The sequence below is a fragment of the Rhinopithecus roxellana genome, chromosome 6 (genome assembly GCF_007565055.1).
Source record: "Rhinopithecus roxellana isolate Shanxi Qingling chromosome 6, ASM756505v1, whole genome shotgun sequence".
NCBI classification, from domain to species: domain Eukaryota; kingdom Metazoa; phylum Chordata; class Mammalia; order Primates; family Cercopithecidae; genus Rhinopithecus; species Rhinopithecus roxellana.
Genome location: NC_044554.1, coordinates 14,055,379 through 14,072,938, shown reverse-complemented (window position 1 = coordinate 14,072,938; position 17,560 = coordinate 14,055,379). Strand labels below are relative to the sequence as shown.

At 39.3% G+C, this 17,560-nt stretch overlaps 2 protein-coding genes across 3 annotated transcripts in view; one reads left to right on the top strand and one right to left on the bottom strand.

Moving 5' to 3' along the window:
• Positions 1 to 309: 309 nt before the first annotated feature.
• LOC104675866 (protein FAM98B-like) lies at positions 310 to 1,667 on the bottom strand. The gene has a single exon (XM_010380527.2). The coding sequence runs from the start codon at positions 1,655 to 1,657 to the stop codon at positions 1,217 to 1,219; it is 441 nt and encodes a 146-aa protein (XP_010378829.2). The 5' UTR covers positions 1,658 to 1,667; the 3' UTR covers positions 310 to 1,216.
• KMT2E (lysine methyltransferase 2E) overlaps positions 1,321 to 17,560 on the top strand; it is a 101,489-nt gene continuing 85,249 nt past the window's right edge. The window contains exon 1 of one of the 2 annotated variants that reach the window (XM_010380510.2): positions 1,321 to 1,662. The gene's annotated coding sequence lies outside the window, so the exon portion shown is untranslated. The remainder of the gene's footprint in view (positions 1,663 to 17,560) is intronic. The other variant, XM_010380503.2, reaches the window with a different exon arrangement.

The following is a 17,560-nucleotide window of genomic DNA, read 5'->3' as shown; positions in this document are numbered from 1 at the left end:
CGCGCCAGCGCCCCAAAGTTTCGCAGAGGCCGAGCCGGGGCCCTCACCTCGCGCAGGGACAGGAGAAAATGGTCAGGGAAGAGCCTTGCGATTCCCTTCGCCACTGCTTGGCTTCCACATCGGCCGCGGCAACAACGATCGCCATCGTCACTTCTCCCTCTCTACCTTTGCAACAGCCTCCCCCTACAGCTTTGGCCCCACCCGCTGCTGCAGGATGAGGTCATCGCCAGCCAACCACGACGCGCCCGACAGGACACATCAGGCGCCGATTGGCTGCCGAGACCACCTCTGCCTCTCCCCACTCCGTTCCCCCCTGCGCTCCGGGTCGCTGCGGGGCAAGGGGAAGACGCAAACCATTTCGGGGAAAGACCCCGAAAACAAGAGCCGGAATCGCCGTGTCATTTTAGTGGGGAAACCCTTTTATTCTTTGGTCTCCCCCTTTTTTCTTCGAGATCACTGTCTCTCTGTCCCTCCCTCGTTTAATCACCGCCACATAAAGGAATTCCCACTCCCCTCCCCGCACATTGTCCCACCGGTGGGGAAATCCTTCCCCGAGGCCAAGAGAAGTATAGGAGGCAGCGACGGCAACTGCACCGACGGCAACGGCAGCTTTTTACCCCGAAACACGGTGGCAGGGAGGCGGCGTTGACGGTTGCTGCATTTTTCCTGCTGCTTCTCCCCCCGATCTCTTCCGTTTCTTGCTCCTCCATCGAGACAGCGCTGGACTCGCCAGCTCCGCTTTTATCCGGTGCCCGGAGCCTGCGCACTGGAGCCTCCTCAGCCCCTAGTGGGCGTCGAGTGACACCCCAACCGGGTTCACCCAGCGCCGGAGGCCAGACTGGGCTTGGGGGAGGAGGGGGAGAGGGACGGGGAGACGGGACTGGGGTTGTTTGGGAGGAAGAGAAAGTGTATCGCTTTCGAAGGGTGACGGGAGGGAGTTCGTTCCCAGGCCCTGCTGTCCTTGTCCGTGCACCCAATACTGGCACTGCCCAAGCTCACCTATATCCAGATTTGAGGGCCACTGGGGGAAAGGGGGAAAGAACTAGTCCCACCGAACACCGACACTTCCTCAAACCTTCGGTGGATTGTTGAATGCATCTGTTGTCAGAAATACAGAGATTCCGTCCCCCTCACCGCCTCCAGTTTGCTATCTTCGAGCCTCCGCTGAGAGGCAACGGCGGGCGGCAGCCCACAAGCAAAATGGCGCCGGGCAGCTTCATCCCCTCCCCCTCTGCCCCTGCGGAGCGGGACGGGCGGGCCCCGTGCACTTGCCGCCGCCGCCGCCGCCGCCGCCGCCGCCGCCGCGGCCGCCGCCGCCGTCGCCGCCATTTTCCCAGAGCGAGAGGCAGTGACACTGAGCGGGCGCAGGGGGCCGAGTGGGAGACCGTACCGGAGTTCGGGAGCGGCAACAGAGTGGGCATAGACACTCCGAGCAGCCTCGCCGTCGTCTCTGCGTTCCTGTTGACTGCCTAGGTGCCCCCTCCCCTACTCGGTTCCTGGTGAAGAGGCTGCGCGCTGCTGTTTGGGGAGGGGGTGTGTGGAGCCGGGTCCTGTGTCCGCAGTGGCTGCTGTCGGGGGTCGCCTGTTTGCGGAGGTGCGGAGAGACTCCTTGGGGGTCGAGCACATAACGGAGTTCGGGTGTCTCGTGTGTGAACATCACAGGTCAGTGCCTGTCGTCTTCGTGGGAGTTCCTGGGGCTTGCAGGGTTGGGGGACTTGTGTTTGAAGGGGGAGGGAGGTCTCTCATCTTTATCCTTAAGCTGGGGGAGCAGACGTTGACTCTCAGGTGTCTTTGCCGGCGCAAGACGTTGCTTGCTTAAATCGAATTTATCCTTTCTTTTTCCTGACCCTAGAAATGGAGCATTATGGCGGGTTTTAGGGTTGGGGAAGGGGAAACTGGCAGTTAAACCCCCTTGAGAGTGGGAGTTAGGGAGGGGGCGCACTCCTCATTGGCAGCGGGTTAAGGCCGCTTGAGTGAAGAGGGAGGCTTGTGACTGTTAGTAGGGTTTGTGTCGAAGTGGTCCCAGGAGCTGCCAGCGCTCCCTTTTCTCAACCGTGTCTTGTTCAGGTGCTGAAAAGCCATATAGGCCCCATTTTCTTCTTCCATTTCTTGACGGGCAGTCTCTGGTATAATGTGCACATGAATACGAAGGGGGTAAGAAGAACGCCCTGGGCATCTGTCTTTGTGGGAAAGCGAGACAGCTAGCTCCTCATCCTCTCCTGGAGAGGGTAAACCCGCCCCTGAGGTGGTCACCCCAGTACCCAGCCTTCTGAGTCTCCTCCCCCACTCGTTTTGCATTACCGCCGTGCTTTACTGTGCCGGAGCCTTAGGATCTACAATATGGCTCATTTCAGAAAAGCTTATTTTGACCAAGGCATTGGCACAGACCCTGTGGCAGCAGACACAGATGAGAAACAAACGGTTCACTGTGCAAACGAGGTGGGGGTGAGAAAAAACAATCCAGAGTGCTGTCTTCTACTGGCCTTAGTTCCGTATAGATCCGTCCTTGCTGGGCTGTGTCTTAAGAATGATACAATTTAAAGTCAAAGAGAAATCGCTAGAGTTAGCTCTAGAGTAAACCTCGTTTTGCCTATTTTGTTCCCTTTTTAGAGATGTGAATAAGGTAAGGTGTTTGGAGTTCTGGAGACCTTGGAGAGAATTAAGTGAGGTGCATTCAACTCTAGGCTGGAGACATGAATACCTATTTGGAAAATAGTCTGTTTTTTCCTTCAATTTCTGAGATGGGGAGTAAAAACTGAAATTTCCCTCTTTTGTCCTTTACAGATTCTAAAAATGGCGGCCCCAGGCTGATGTTGTGGTAATCTAATCAGCTCGGGTCCTCCACACCCCATGCAGTGCGTTTGTCTGCAGCATATTACAGGCTTATTATGTTTACATGAAAAGACTGGGCTTTTTTTTCCTTCCCCGAGCCAGTTACAAAAATGTGTTGATTTTTTACTGCAAATTACAATGCTGTATTTTAGTTGATTAATTTGATTCGTTTTTCCTGAAAGGCAAATAAAATGTCTCCACTTTTGAAAAAAAAAAAAAAAACAGCCTTGCAAATTTCAGTGGTGGTGATGGGTGCGCTTCAACATTAAAAAAATTATTTTGGTACCAATAATAGTTTTTGTTTGGTTTAATCCAGCCATGTTTTATTCAGTATGCCAAAGTAGATTAAAATGTTCAATAAGTGTATAAGTACAATCTATTTTGTATGATTAAATGTTTCAATCTAGAGTAAGACATTTCCCAACCACTTCTTGACCCATTTTGTGGATTTTGGTTTTTGTATTCTGTTTCAGCTTAAATTTTAGGGAGCTGTACAAACAAGCCTAAACCTGTTACTTCATTGGGTGTAGAGATGCCATTATATTTTGCCATCCAGTTTTCCAATGTATTTAAGCTTTCCTTAAGAATTTTCAAAGTTGATTGTGTATTTGGTAAAGTGAAGCTTCGTGCTGCCTTTAACAGTCGTCTTACAGCATACTATCATCATTATGTAAGTTTAAAGCTCCGATTCTTGATTTTTTTTCCTCTTCAAATATGCCCATTTACCTATTATAGGATTGTGGAATTTAGTCTGTTTTAGTAGACCATATATAAAAACATTACCATAATAGGGTCTTGAATCCATTTTATGCTCTTTTCAGAATCTTACAGACTGAGACTGAAAATTAAATGGTGTCAGGTGTTATTTAACTGTATTTTTTAAAGTGTGAAAGATTAGAATTCACTTTCGTAGTGGGAGTTCTATCTTTTTGGGTTGAACTAAGCAGTGAGATATGAGTGGGCCATTAATGACATTTAATGACCATTCTGATTGTGAAGCAATGGAAAGATGAGTGCCTTTCAATCTAGTAGTACTTAAAAAGGTTGGAGAGTATACACTGTTTCATGATTCTTTTATTCCATTGTAAATATTTTAGAGCAGCATTTACTTCATATGGTGACTGTATCAACTAGGTTGGTGATAAGGTTCTAGCCTACGAAATAATTAGAGAAGGAACTGGCTTAGGGATTTTCTACATACCAGTGAGCTTCATCATGGAAGACTGAGCACACAACCTTACTTAGAATATTTGAAATAGTTTATTATAAAGTGAAATGTTAGTGGGTAGTGGGCGACTTTGTATAGGGATTTGGGGTCAATACTCATTTGTATTTTGATATGAGCAAGTACGTCAGTCCAGATTCTTCACTGCTGTGTGAAGATTGTGCATTTATTTTAAAGGCTAGGTGATTAAGGTCTGTGGTTCAGAAGCTTGGTACTTTAAACTTACTATTCAGTATACAAAGTCAGTGTATTTTTATAAATTTGATTTGTGTGACCATAGGAGGGAACAGTGTGCCCAATGTTTTTCTTCGTAGAGACCTTGGTCAGGTCTAGACAGACAAAGCAGTTGAACTTATTTGGCTTCAAATGAAAAATGCCAAGTTAGAAAGTACAGGAAAAGCTGTCTTCAGTTTACTAGCTTTCTTCGTTTTGGCTTGCTTTATTGCTTTAGGTTTTGTTTGTTTCTTTTTAGTGGTGGTGGTGGGTGTTTTTATTTTTATTTTTTGATGTTTTAGTTCCTGTAAAATGAGACTGGCTTTTTTTTTTTTTTTAAAGTATTGTATCTTATTTTGAATGGTTACTTTATAAAAACGCTATAATTGTTTGTTTTTTGTTAATTTACCATGTGTGTTTTAAGTTAGGACTGTCTAGGCAAATTTATTAAAAGGTTAGGCATAATTTTTGTTCCCAGAGAGTTTTGAAAGAATTTGGTCCCTTGGGGGAAACTAGTCAAATAGTCTTTGTTCTAGGATAGCTGAGTTTGAAGGATTAGTTGTTTATCTGTTTAAGTGGATTTGTAGAAAACTATAATGTAATTGGAGAGTAAATTTTAATTTTAGAGCCTACATTTTGATCATATATCCTTTCGTTGTCAGTGTAAATGAAAGGATCTCTCTGATCCCAGTTTAAGTGTAGAGCCTTGACAGGTCTCCATTTCCCATCAACTCTGTAGGACTAATAATTGCCCTACAATTTTGGCTTGTCTGACTTCCTCACAGCTTCCAGCGAGAAATCTTTGCCATATATGCCCCCAGTAAGCTCTAGGACTTCTTGAATCTATTGAGGAAGTAGAGAGAAAAGCTAATTAATAGGAGAAAAATTTCCGTTTAGTATATACCTTAGTGGTCTCAGGGAAATAATAATTTCTTAAATTGGCTTCTTAATTTCCAAGAAAAATGTACTCATTTTCACTCATCAATCTCCTAAAGAAACCTGTGGTTTAATTTTTAAAGGTGTGTTTTATGTAAACCCTAACAACTCTGCATTTCTGGAAGCTACTACTAGGACTTAAATGTGTACAACCATAGTGTGCTTAAAATGTATAAAACCAACAACTTTGAAGAGCTATCAAAACTGGTTGGGAAATACTAGTATGCAGTTTTTCTCAACAGATGCTAGTTTATGTTTACTATTTAAAAAATATTTTAATAATGTATAAAAGCTTTTATCTCCAAAGGATTTATTTTTAGCAGATGGTAGGTGCTTAATTATTTCTTGGATGTGAATCTTTTGTTGAAGCAAACACATTTACATCTCAAATACGAAGGGTGATCAGGGACTGTTCCCAGTTATGTGTTAGAATAAATGTTAAATACTTGTATTCTGTGAGACTTTTTTCCCCCAATTTCATGATAGATTATTTATGAGACTTTTTAATATTGAAAATATAATTATTTTTACTTTATGGTAAAATTGTTTTTTGTGTTGACTGGCGAATTAAGAGGAATACTATTTGAAATATTATTCTGTGAATGTTACTGGCTTTTTAGGCTGGGTTTAAAATTGAAGTGGCTCGTTTTTACTACCTGTTTTGTAATGTGCAAAAGTTGAGGGGAGCCTTATTTTTTTCTTGACATTAACAGGATAATTTTTTGTATTACCTACAAATTTACTTAATATGGAGGAATAATATTTGTTGTTTTCTACACTAAACTGGAAGTGGATGGTATTTAACTAAAAATCTTGCAATTGCTATTAAACATTTTACTTTATATAAAAAAGGTGTATTTTACTTTATATAAAGTAAATATGAGTATTTTACTTTGTATGATATAAAATGAGTATTTTACTTTATATAAAATACTCATTGTTTAATAGCACTTGCAAGATTTTTAATAGCAGTTGCAAGAGATAGGAATTAACCATATTATGATGCAAATTGCTTTTTGTTATTGTGAACTTCCATGCTAAGTGCTACATTAAAAATCAAACATTAAAAATCAAATGAAGGTGACCCAGACTAAGTTAATTAGATCTTAATTCAAATCTTTAAGGATAAAAGAAGTTTTTATTAACCATTGGTAACTAGGATGCCTTTTACTTAAATCAGAGTGAGGAAAAGCAGTTGGTCTTATATTTCACTAGATAACATGTTTTCACTTGATATGAAATCAATTCTTTTTTTCCCTCATGAATAGCTCATAATTGGATTTTATTTTTGGACAGAAAAACTTTTTTTATTGTTAGGTGAATTTTACAGTTTTATTGGAAATCTTATTTGGTTATTTACCAAAACTGTTTAAGCTTTTTGGGATGTTGGACATTTTCAATGCAACAGGTCAACAAGGAATTCTTTTTTGATGTGTTGCATTAAGATGCCATCAAAACAGACATATCTTATTAATATTAATGAGTAAATATTAATAAGTAATATTAACAATAATAAACATATTAATGAGTAAATAATTAACCTATAATTTAAATTAATGTGTAAACTACTTGTTCATTTTTAATTAAAATATTTTGTATTTCAAAACTTTGAAACATGAAATCTGGATTTAGAAAGGATCTGCATGCAGGTCAACGTGATAAGCAATGATCTATGTAGCTTTATTTTTACAACACTTGGACAGAGAGGTAATTTCTTAGCCACTCTTAGGTTGCTTAGAGTTAATCCAAAGGAAGAAACATTCCTTCAGAAGACTAGGACATATCAGATATTAATTATTAAAAATAGGCTGGGCATAGTGGCTCATACCTGTAATTTCACTACTTTGGGAGGCCGAGGCAGGCGGATCATTTGAGGTCAGGAGTTTGAGACCAGCCTGGCCAACATGGTGAAACCCCATCTTTACTAAAAATTACAAAAATTAACCGGGCGTGGTGGCAGGTGCCTGTAATCTTACCTACTCAGGAGGGCAAGGCAGGAGAATTGCTTGAACCCAGGAGGCAGAGGTTGCAGTGAGCCGAGATTTTGCCGCTGTGCTTCAGTCTGGGTGATAGGGTGAGACTCTCTCTCAAAAAAAAGTAAATACGTAAATTAAAAACAAAAAATTCTTGGTCCTGAATTTTAGTATTGAGAAAGATGATTTTGAGTAATCACACCGGTGTAATAGCTAACTTGGTTAACAGCATTTAAGATCATGCCTGTCTAGCATACGATAATGGATTGAGTTAGTTTTGGTTTGCGGTACTTGTAACTTTAAAGTTCACCTGGCCGGGCATGGTGGCTCACGCTTGTAATCCCAGCACTTTGGGAGGCTGAGGCAGGTGGATCACCTGAGCTCAGGAGTTCAAGACCAGCCTGGCCAACATAGGGAAACCCCATCTCTGCTACACAAATTAGCTGGGCTTGGTGGCGGGTGCCTGTAATCCCAGTTACTTGGGAGGCTGAGGTAGGAGAATTGCTTGGACCTGGGAGGCGGAGGTTGCAGTGAGCCGAGATTGTGCCAGTGCACAGCCTGGGCGACAAGAGCGAAACTGCATCTCTAAAAAAATAAATAGAGTTCATGTAATTATGTTGTCTCATGTTTTATCTGAGACCAAAAATGTTTGAATTTTTTCATTTATGTTGACTTTTGTTTTCATAGGGTATTTAAAATAATTTCCATTTAAAGTCTTAAAAATTTACACTTATAAATTATTTTAAAATTATTTTAGTTTAATAAGTTTAAACTTAAAGATTAAATATGTTTTCCTGTTCTCCTTACTGTTTGGCCTAAGATGAAGCCTAGTGTCAGTGGATTTTAGTAAAAAGTGAGGAATATGGTGAAAAGAATTAACCATTACCACTTAGGATACTGTGAGGAAAACATAATTTGGGTCTTTCAGAGGTTCCACATGTATGCAGAATGTGTGTGAGAAAGATACACTCTTCTAATATTTTTGTTTTCTTATTTCACAGACTAATGTATGTAATCGTTTCTATTTTTGAGTTTACAGAGAGAGAATCTTGATTTCCTCTTACCATCTTACTTTATATAACATTTAAAGAAAGACAGCGTTCAGGAATTTGAAAACCCCATTTCCTCTTTAATGAAGTGGGTGAGATGGGAAGATTCATGATGTGACTAATTTGAATGGTTAGGACTGTGGTCCAGTAGCCATAAATAGGGGTCTGAGGTTGGTCTGATACATAGTAACTCTTACCCAGAAAATAAGTCTCTACTTCTTCTCTTTCAATGAAGCTGCTTAATTGGTTGCCTTGACACAGCCTTATTACATCTTACATCATTAAGCCTTCACTGTAACAATATTTTTGAAGCACAGACAAAAGATGAATTTGAGTAGCTATTATTTTCCTGGCACCACAGATCCAGAGAGAGATGAGACTGTCCCTGCTTTGAGAAAACCCATAGTTTATTTCACCTTCTTAAAAGCCTGCTGTCTTAGAGTTTTTTGGATGCAAGGAACAGAAATCAGCTCTAGCTAGCTTAAATAAAGGATTTGTTATAAGGCTATAGGGAAATCTCACATAATTTATTTGAAGAAAGTACAGATGGGCCTCACAGGAATTGGCAAGGTGTCAAAGAGCCACTATTCACCGTCTTGATCCCTTCTAATTATCTGAGACTAGTTAGAGAGATGGTGGTGGGGTGGGTGTTTATGGTGTGTGGAGTGGCGTTTCTCAGATGTAAAGCTAGAGAGAGACAGCTTTAATTCCCCTAAAACAATCCACCTTTTTTCCAGGGATGTTCAAAGGTGTTTGGGAGGGCTTCCAAAACTAAATAATTGATACACCAAACTGATGATTCAGTTTTTAATTAAAACATTGCCACACACATATGAGGAATGCTAAAAAAAACCAAGGTATTTTTGGTTTTTACTTAAAAATAATTTAAAATTTACAGAAAATTTACTTGAATAGTACAAATAACTCTCTTATACCCTGTACCAAGATCACCTGACTTGTGACATTTTGCTGTTTGCTTTATTATTCTCTTTATATATACACCTGATATTTTTCCTGAACCGTTTGAGAGTGGGTTTCATTGCCAGTAGTACTGGCCCCTTTACAGCCCTTATTACTGAAGTATGCATTTCCTAAGAACATGCATGTTTTCCTAAGTAACCAGAGTAGTTGTCCAATTCAAGAAATTTAACATTGATGTAATACTAAATAGTCTATATTCTAGTTTTATCAATTGTCCCTGTTATGTCCTTTATTAGCATTTTTTTCAGTACCATTAGCCAATCCAAGATCACAGATTGCATTTAGTTTTGTTGTCTCTTAAGTCTCTTTTGATCTGGAACAGTTTCTCCGTCTTTGTCTTTTATGACATTGGAAGGCTTATTATTTCTATATTGCCCCTCAGTTTGGCTTTGTCTTAAGGTTTCTTCATTCAGATTATGCATTTTTGGCTGGAATACTGGATTAGTAATATGTGTTTTTCTGTCGTCTGGAGGCATATGATGTTTGTTTGCCCTTTACTATTATGTTCATTTTGATAGCTTGGTTAAGGTGTTGAGTAGTTTCTCTATTGTATAGTTGCTGTTTTTTTGACATTACTAATTAATTTGTGGGGAGTTACTTTGAGATCGTATAAATATCCTCTTCCTCATTAAACTTTCCTCTTCAAGATTTAGCATCTATTGATGATTCTTGCCTGGATAAAGTTTTTACTCTGTTGGTTGTAAATACACGAAAGTTTTTCTTTTCTTTTGCTTAATTAAAAAAAATTTTTTCTTTCCTTTACTTGGGTATATACATATACACCATGGTTTTTAACTGATTTGTTTCTGGATAGTTGGGATTGTGGGAGTTTCGTTTTGTTGTTTTTTCTCTTCCAGTTTTTCTATAAGGCATATGGGCTGCTTTTAAAATCACAACAAAATAAATTTTAAAGAAGAAAAGTATAGATAAGTTAGACAGTATTATATGGATAATATTCCTGCACAGTTTTCCACCCAAATGGGATTTAAATAGTTTCCTGGATGCTGATCTAATTTGAAATCCACAACACACACAAAAAAGATGTGCTTCTAGTTCCTTATTTAGTCTTTAAAACTATTGCTAAATGAGTCATGAGTTACAGTTGTATTGTTTAGGTTTATGATTTGCTAATGCCAGCAGCTTAATTTTGAAGGACCGAAAACATCTTTCAATTTTGATACTCCCTTTCTCCATTAAAAAAATCCATTACCCCGTTTTTACTAAAAATACAAAAAATTAGCTGGGCTTGGTGGCGGGCGCCTGTAATCCCAGCTACTGGGAGGCTGGGGCAGGACAATTGCTTGAACCTGGGAGGAAGAGGTTGCAGTGAGCTGAGATTGCACCATTGCACTCCATTCTCAGTGACAAGAGTGAGACTCCATCTCAAAAAGAAAAAGAAAAAAAGATCATTAAGCAATTTTTTTTTTTTTGAGATGGAGTCTCACTCTGTCGCCCAGGCTGGAGTACAGTGGTGCGATCTCCGCCCACTGCAAGCTCCGCCTCCCGGGTTCAAGCTGTTCTCCTGCCTCAGCCTCCCTAGTAGCTGGGACCACAGGCGCCTGCCACCAGGCCTGGCTGATTTTTTTGTATTTTTAGAAGAGACGGGATTTCACTGTGTTAGCCAGGATGGTCTGGATCTCCTGACCTCATGATCCGCCCACCTTGGCCTCCCAAAATGCTGGGATTACAGGGGTGAGCCACAGTGCCTGGCCCCGTTAAGCAATTTTTAAAAAGTAAAATAATATTTTTTGGAAAACATTGAGATAGGTTCTTTTTCACATACATTTCACATTAATGCTTTTTAAAAGGGGGTTGGTGAGATGGTATATACACAGATGGTAATACAGCAGAGCATGAAACATCTGTAACTCTAGGGCAAAGCAGTATATGGTTTCTAGAACTTTGTGATTAAAGAAATACATACTCAGAAAGGTTAAGAAGAACAAGAAAAGGGAAAGAAACAGGAAAACACTTAGACTTTTATTACATTATAATAATACTCATCAGTTTTATGTATTTTCTTTCAGTGATAGCAAAATGTTGGTAGTGAATTTGGATGATTTAATTTCTTTGGAAATTTTCGGACAGCAGGAGAAGAAAATTTTGAGACTTATGGAGTGCATATTCTCTAAAACTTAAAATTTTCTTCTGAGAAAATTAAGATAATCATATTTCACAACGATGGAAATTAATGAAATACAGTGGATACTTACCATTTGGTAGGTGCTTTAAAAAATAATTTGAATTGACTGTGTGCAAATATGTCTTAACAGATTAATGGAGGTTCAGTTTGTGGTACTACTAAGTCTTGTTTCAGTGTTTAAACAAAAGATATGGCGAAAGGTACAAAAACAAGCCCCATGGTGAACGAAAGGATTTTCTTTCAGGCCAGAACTCCCATCCTGAACGTGTAAAGGAGCACCTTAATTGACTGAAGTTAAGAATCTACATTTAGAATTGATTTAAGAGATCGCTTTGTTATTTTTTTCTCACTGTGGCCCAAAGGCCTCATGTATCAGTTATATTAAAATGAACATTCTTGGGGCCCCTTTCCAGACCAGTATAATCAAATATTTAGAGTGGGTTCTTGAATTTGCATTTTAGTACTGGCTCCAGCTCATTTTTGTATTCCAGTTCTCCGCTTTTATTTTATAAGCAGACTGAGCCCCAGAGAGTTTAAATGATTTTCCCAAGGTCATAAAGTTAGATAGTGGTTAATCAAGGTTTAAAATTTAGGTCCTGATTCTTGGTGCTTTATACTTTGTCAAGAAATCATGCTGGACATTTCTCTTTTTTTTTTTTTTTTTGAGACGGAGTCTCGCTCTGTCACCCAGGCTGGAGTGCAGTGGCCAGATCTCAGCTCACTGCAAGCTCCGCCTCCCGGGTTTACGCCATTCTCCTGCCTCAGCCTCCCGAGTAGCTGGGACTACAGGCGCCCGCCACCTCGCCCAGCTAGTTTTTTGTATTTTTTAATAGAGACGGGGTTTCACCATATTAGCCAGGATGGTCTCGATCTCCTGACCTCATGATCCGCCCGTCTCGGCCTCCCAAAGTGCTGGGATTACAGGCTTGAGCCATCGCGCCCGGCCGGACATTTCTCTTTAAAAGGCAGGCCACTATTTTCAGAGTCTCTGAAGTAAGCAAATACTGGTCTTTGTACAGTGTCATGTGACATATTCTCTGTCTGCTGCTTCTGTGTATTCCAGTTCAAGATGATTCATTGGTTTCCAGAACCTATAGGCTACTTGGATAAGGAGCTTGAATTGAAATCACAGCAGTACAAATTGGGATCAAATTGTGGTTGAGCCTTGAATGCCAGAATAAAAGCATATGTACTTAAGAGGAGTGCTACTGAAAAATTTGCACTGGGGACTGACATATGGAACATGGCTTATTTACCTCCAATTCTTAAGATGTAAAAGTAACATATGTTTGTTAAAAGGACTCAAAACAGTACTACTTTAGAAGCTGTATTGTATAGAGACTCCAGAACCATACCGCTTTGGTTTGATTGCTCTCAAACCAGGTTGTACTACCTTGGGCAGTGTTTTTTACCTCTTTGTGCTTTTGTTTCTTGGTCTGCAAAATGGAGATAATAATAGAACCTATTTCATAGAGTGGTTTTGAGAATTCAATAAGTTAATTAGGGTAAAATTCTTAGTAAGCTCTATAGCCTTTTCTGTGATAGTTATTTCTGGAAAAAAGTAAATCTCTGACTTCTGTGTATAAGGTCTATCATATGCTAAGGTGATCATTATTTATAGTTTTTTTTTTTTCTAAAATGTTTTATGTAGGTACTGTAGATGTTTCCTTAATCTTCATTTAACCAGTGTGCAGGATTAATAATTCTTCTTTTAAAAATACTAATGTCCATGTAAGTTGAATGAATGTAAACTACTTTCTGCTGCTTCCACCATTTGAGTTGAATGCTCATGGAAATCATAGGTTTGTTCCCAAATTGGCTAATTCCATTGTACTTGTAATGTGTTTATATTATTCTATTAAATGTTACATAAACCAATGATAAATGAATATGAAAAGAGAACTGTGTAAAAACAAACTAAGTTAAATGCTTTGGAAAACTTGATAAAGGCAAATTAATTGCTGAAGAACATTGTAGTCAGGTTAGGTGTGGGCAAGATGACTAAAAGATTATAGGGAAAAAATAGAAATCTAGAAGGAAGTCTACTTTCAGATTGCCCCAGAAAAATCTAGGTAACTTATTTTGAAATATGTTGAACAAAAAACTGTAGACAATGCATTATTGATCTGTTTTATGTAGGAACAAGAAACTAGAATTCTAGTCAGGCGAGCTATACTCAAAGAATACATTTCGGCTTGAAACTAAAAAATTGATAAGGACATTTTAAATTAAAAGTACAGTATTTAAGATATATTTTTTGTAATTCTCCATATTAACCTTGATGAACTCACAAACATCTAGTCTCGTGTATATGTAAATTTAGATTTCTTTAATTCAAAAGGGGATGGATCCAGTTACATACTGTAACTCTTTTGGTCATTTAGTGTCTTGGAAATCTAAAAATGGGACTTTAGGATCTGACTCTGGTTTATCCAGTGGGGTTTTTAGGACTCTGCTAGATGAAATAACAGATTTCAAGTGGTTCTGGAACATACCAAGATCCAAGGACCTTTGTTGTCTTGTGAGATTTAAATTCTTTTTTAGGGAACTTTTGAACTCTGATAATACTGTAAACTAGATTAATTTAGTGGCAGATAGTTGAGTGCCTTCCTATGTAAAAGCATCATAGTAGCTATCAATTTTGTTTTGTTCATCTTGCACATACTGCTCCCTAAGGGAAATAAGTGATTGTGTTGGTTAATATCGCTGGAGTCAGATTGTGTGGTTTTTTCAAATGTAAGCCTGTAATTGGTGTACAGTAACCTAGTTGCTGTGTATTAGTATTAATCGTTAGCTATACATTAATCTGTCAACCGTTTGATCTTTGAATTGTATGTTAAAACTGGCAAATCTCATGGATGTGATATGGTTGTACCAAAAGACAAATGCTGTTTTATTGTGTAATTGCTTTGAGAATAATTGTGAGAAACTGGTATTTATCATTTAAATTGATCTAGATGATAGTGCAAGTTATAGGTCAAAGAAGATTACGTTGGCATAGCTTAAAATTTCACTTACAGAAGTTTAAAGTTGATACCTCTTACCTCCTAAATAGTTCATTAAGGATTTTGGGAAAAGCAATGCTAGTTCAATCCCCAGCTACACACAGCAATTTCCTCATGCTTAAATGATTTTTATGAGTGGCTGATGAGCTCACTATATGTGGATTATTTTTCATTTATATATAATCCCTTTGCAGAAAGGCCCCACCCCTATTTTTTTTTTTTTTTTTTTTTTTTTTTGATGCAGGGTCTCGCTCTGTCGACCAGACTGGAGTGCAGTGGCACGATCATGGCTCACTACAGCCTTGATCTCCCAGGCTCAAGCGATCCTCCCACCTCAACCTCCCAAGTAACTGGGACTACAGGCACCATGCCACCATGTCTGGCTAATTTAAAACAATTTTTTTTTTGTAGAGATAGGGTCTCATTAAACAGCCCATGCTGGTCTTTCACTCCTGGGATCAAGCAGTCTTCCCACCTCAGCTTTACAGTGAAGCTGGAAGGTGAAAGTGAGTGTAGTCTGTCTCATAGCAAATGTACTGGTCCCTTATAGGACTCATTGTATCCACCAACCTCATTCTTGACATTTTATTTTTGCCTGTATTCTGAATTTTTTCAGAGATTGTGTGCTTTTTTTGAAGTTCAAGCTGATCTTGGGATATTGTAAGTCTTGGAATTAAAAGACAGGAAAATGCTGTAGAAGTAAAACTATTTAAACTTGAAAGTATTTACATATATATATATATTTATAATTAATTTTGGTCCCTTACTGATTTTATGGGTTTATTAAGTACTTAGGAATTAAGCCTACTCTTACTTTAGTCTTAAGATTTTTATAGTAAATATTTTAAATACATCTGAAATATTAAAATAACTATTCAAATACAGTAATAGAGTTGCTGTTCTTTCACCATTTGCTTAGTGGCCGATAGTGTTCTGATTGGAATTGATTATTATCATTGGATTGAATAATATATTTTTTTGTATTCTAAGAGACAACTAACATTAATAAATAAATATCTACACTGTACATATCTTACTCTGCACAACAAGACAGATATTTTGCTCATTTTTTCCTGAGTGGCCTAGAGGGACTGAGACTTTTTTTTTTTTTGAGACAGAGTCTGGCTCTGTCACCCAGACTGGAGTGCAGTGGTGTGATCTTGGCTCACTGCAAACTCCGCCTCCTGTGTTCAAGCCATCCTCTCACCTCAGGCTCCTGAGTAGGTGGGACCACAGGCATGGGCCACCACGCCGGACTAGTTTTTGAATTTCTTTAGAGACTGGGTTTCCCACATTCGCCATGCTGGTCTTGAACTCCTGGGCTCTAGTGAACCGCCTGCCTCGGCCTCCCAAAGTGCTGTGATTACAGGCATGAGCCATCAGCCCAGTCGAGACTGAGACATTTCTGTTTTCTTTTTCCTCTTTCTTGCTTTTTTTTTGAGGGACGGTCTCACTCACCCAGGCTGGAGTGCTGGCATGATTTCAGCTCACTGCAACCTCCACCTCCCAGGCCCAAGCAATTCTCCCACCTCAGCTTCCCGAGCTTACCTCAGGTGCTCAGCTTCACCTGCAGCACCGCACCTGGCTAATTTTCATTTTTTGTTTTTTTGTAGAGACGGGGTTTCACCATGTTATTCAGGGTGGTCTCTTTTTAACTCTTGAGCTCAAGCGATCCCCCCACCTCGGCCTCCCAAAGTGCTGGGATTACAAGTGTGAGCCACCGTGCACGGCCTGAGACTGAGACATTTCCTAGGGTCACATAGCTAAAGAGTGGCTGTTCAATAATTTGAATTAAAGTCATTTGAAAATTTTTGTTGATCCTTTTATAAAGGACTAGTTCTTGACAAGGTAATGAGAATAAACAAATCATTAATCAAAGGCAACTACTTAAGAAGAGTACTCTAAGGCTGGGCACGGTGGCTCATGTCTATGAGCCCAGCACTTTGGGAGGCCGAGGGGTAGGTGGATCACTTGAGGTCAGGAGTTCAAGACTAGCCTGGCCAACATAGGGAAACCCCGTCTCTACTAAAATACAAAAATTTGCCAATTGTGGTGGCACACGCCTGTGATCTCAGCCACTTGGGAGGCTAAGGCGGGGGAATCGCTTGAACCTGGGAGGCAGAGGTTGCAGTGAGCTGAGATCGTGCCACTGCACTCCAGGATAAAAACAAAAAATAAACAAAAAACTACTCAAAGGTACCTTTGATTATATTGGATTGCCATAGGTCATTTCAGGTGTTGTAAGAGCAATATAATTTTGTTCATTGCCCATTCCCAAGCCCCTAGAGCAGTATCTAGAACATAGTATATGTTCAATAAATATGTTGAAAGAATGAATTTGATTTGGTTTTAAAATAATAGTTGTACTCTGAGGGAGGTAGGAAATACTTAAACAATACTAAGAATTCCATTCTTTAGAGACAAATTACTTAGAAGTTGATAGTGACAAATCAAAAGGGTTGTTGATTGTTGGATTATTTAGATGATGAAGATGATTGTAGGGGCCATGGAGGCTGAGGAAGAATGAGTCTTAAACACTGAGGAGGCACAAGAGATTGGGTGGCTGGGTATAATAGGAGACTGGAAGGGAAGAAGGATTAAGAGGAGAATGACGATAGTGATAAAAAATAGAATGAAAGAAGATGTGTGGAAAAGAAAGTTTCACTTTGAAGGCTTGATTTTTGAAGTGATGGCAGATATTATAAATGTACATCCAATAGATAGGTGGGAATAGTAAATCAAACAAAAGATTGAATCCAGGATTGATGGGAGACTAATAATGGGTTGCCTGGGGGCAACTATGTTAGTAACATTCGTCAGTGGCAGGTTTTGTTTTTTCATGTTCATTTAAAGGAAGGAGGAGAGATTGAATGTGTTAGAAAAAAGGAAATTGTGGTTTAATCAATAATAATTTAGGTGGTATCTTAGCCACTGAATTACAGGCTTTGAGGTAATATAGAAATACCTCAGTTCTTGCTATGAAGTCAAATAGATGATCTAATTGTGGAAGTATACATTTAACAGCTGTTCTAAAATAATGTGTGTCAAAATATAAACCAGTAGTTAATGTAAATAGTGCATTCTTTAGGAGGTTAAAAAGGGAAGACATTAGTGTAGAACAAGTTTTATAGCTGGAGCAGTCTTTTGAGATAAAGACTAGTCAAATTATTATTTATGGCTGAGGAAACAGCCCTTAGGAGGTT

What these genes read in the sequence shown, in the direction of transcription:
- LOC104675866 (XM_010380527.2), bottom strand. Translation starts at nt 1,657, where the DNA reads ATGTTCACACACGAGACACCCGAACTCCGTTATGTGCTCGACCCCCAA.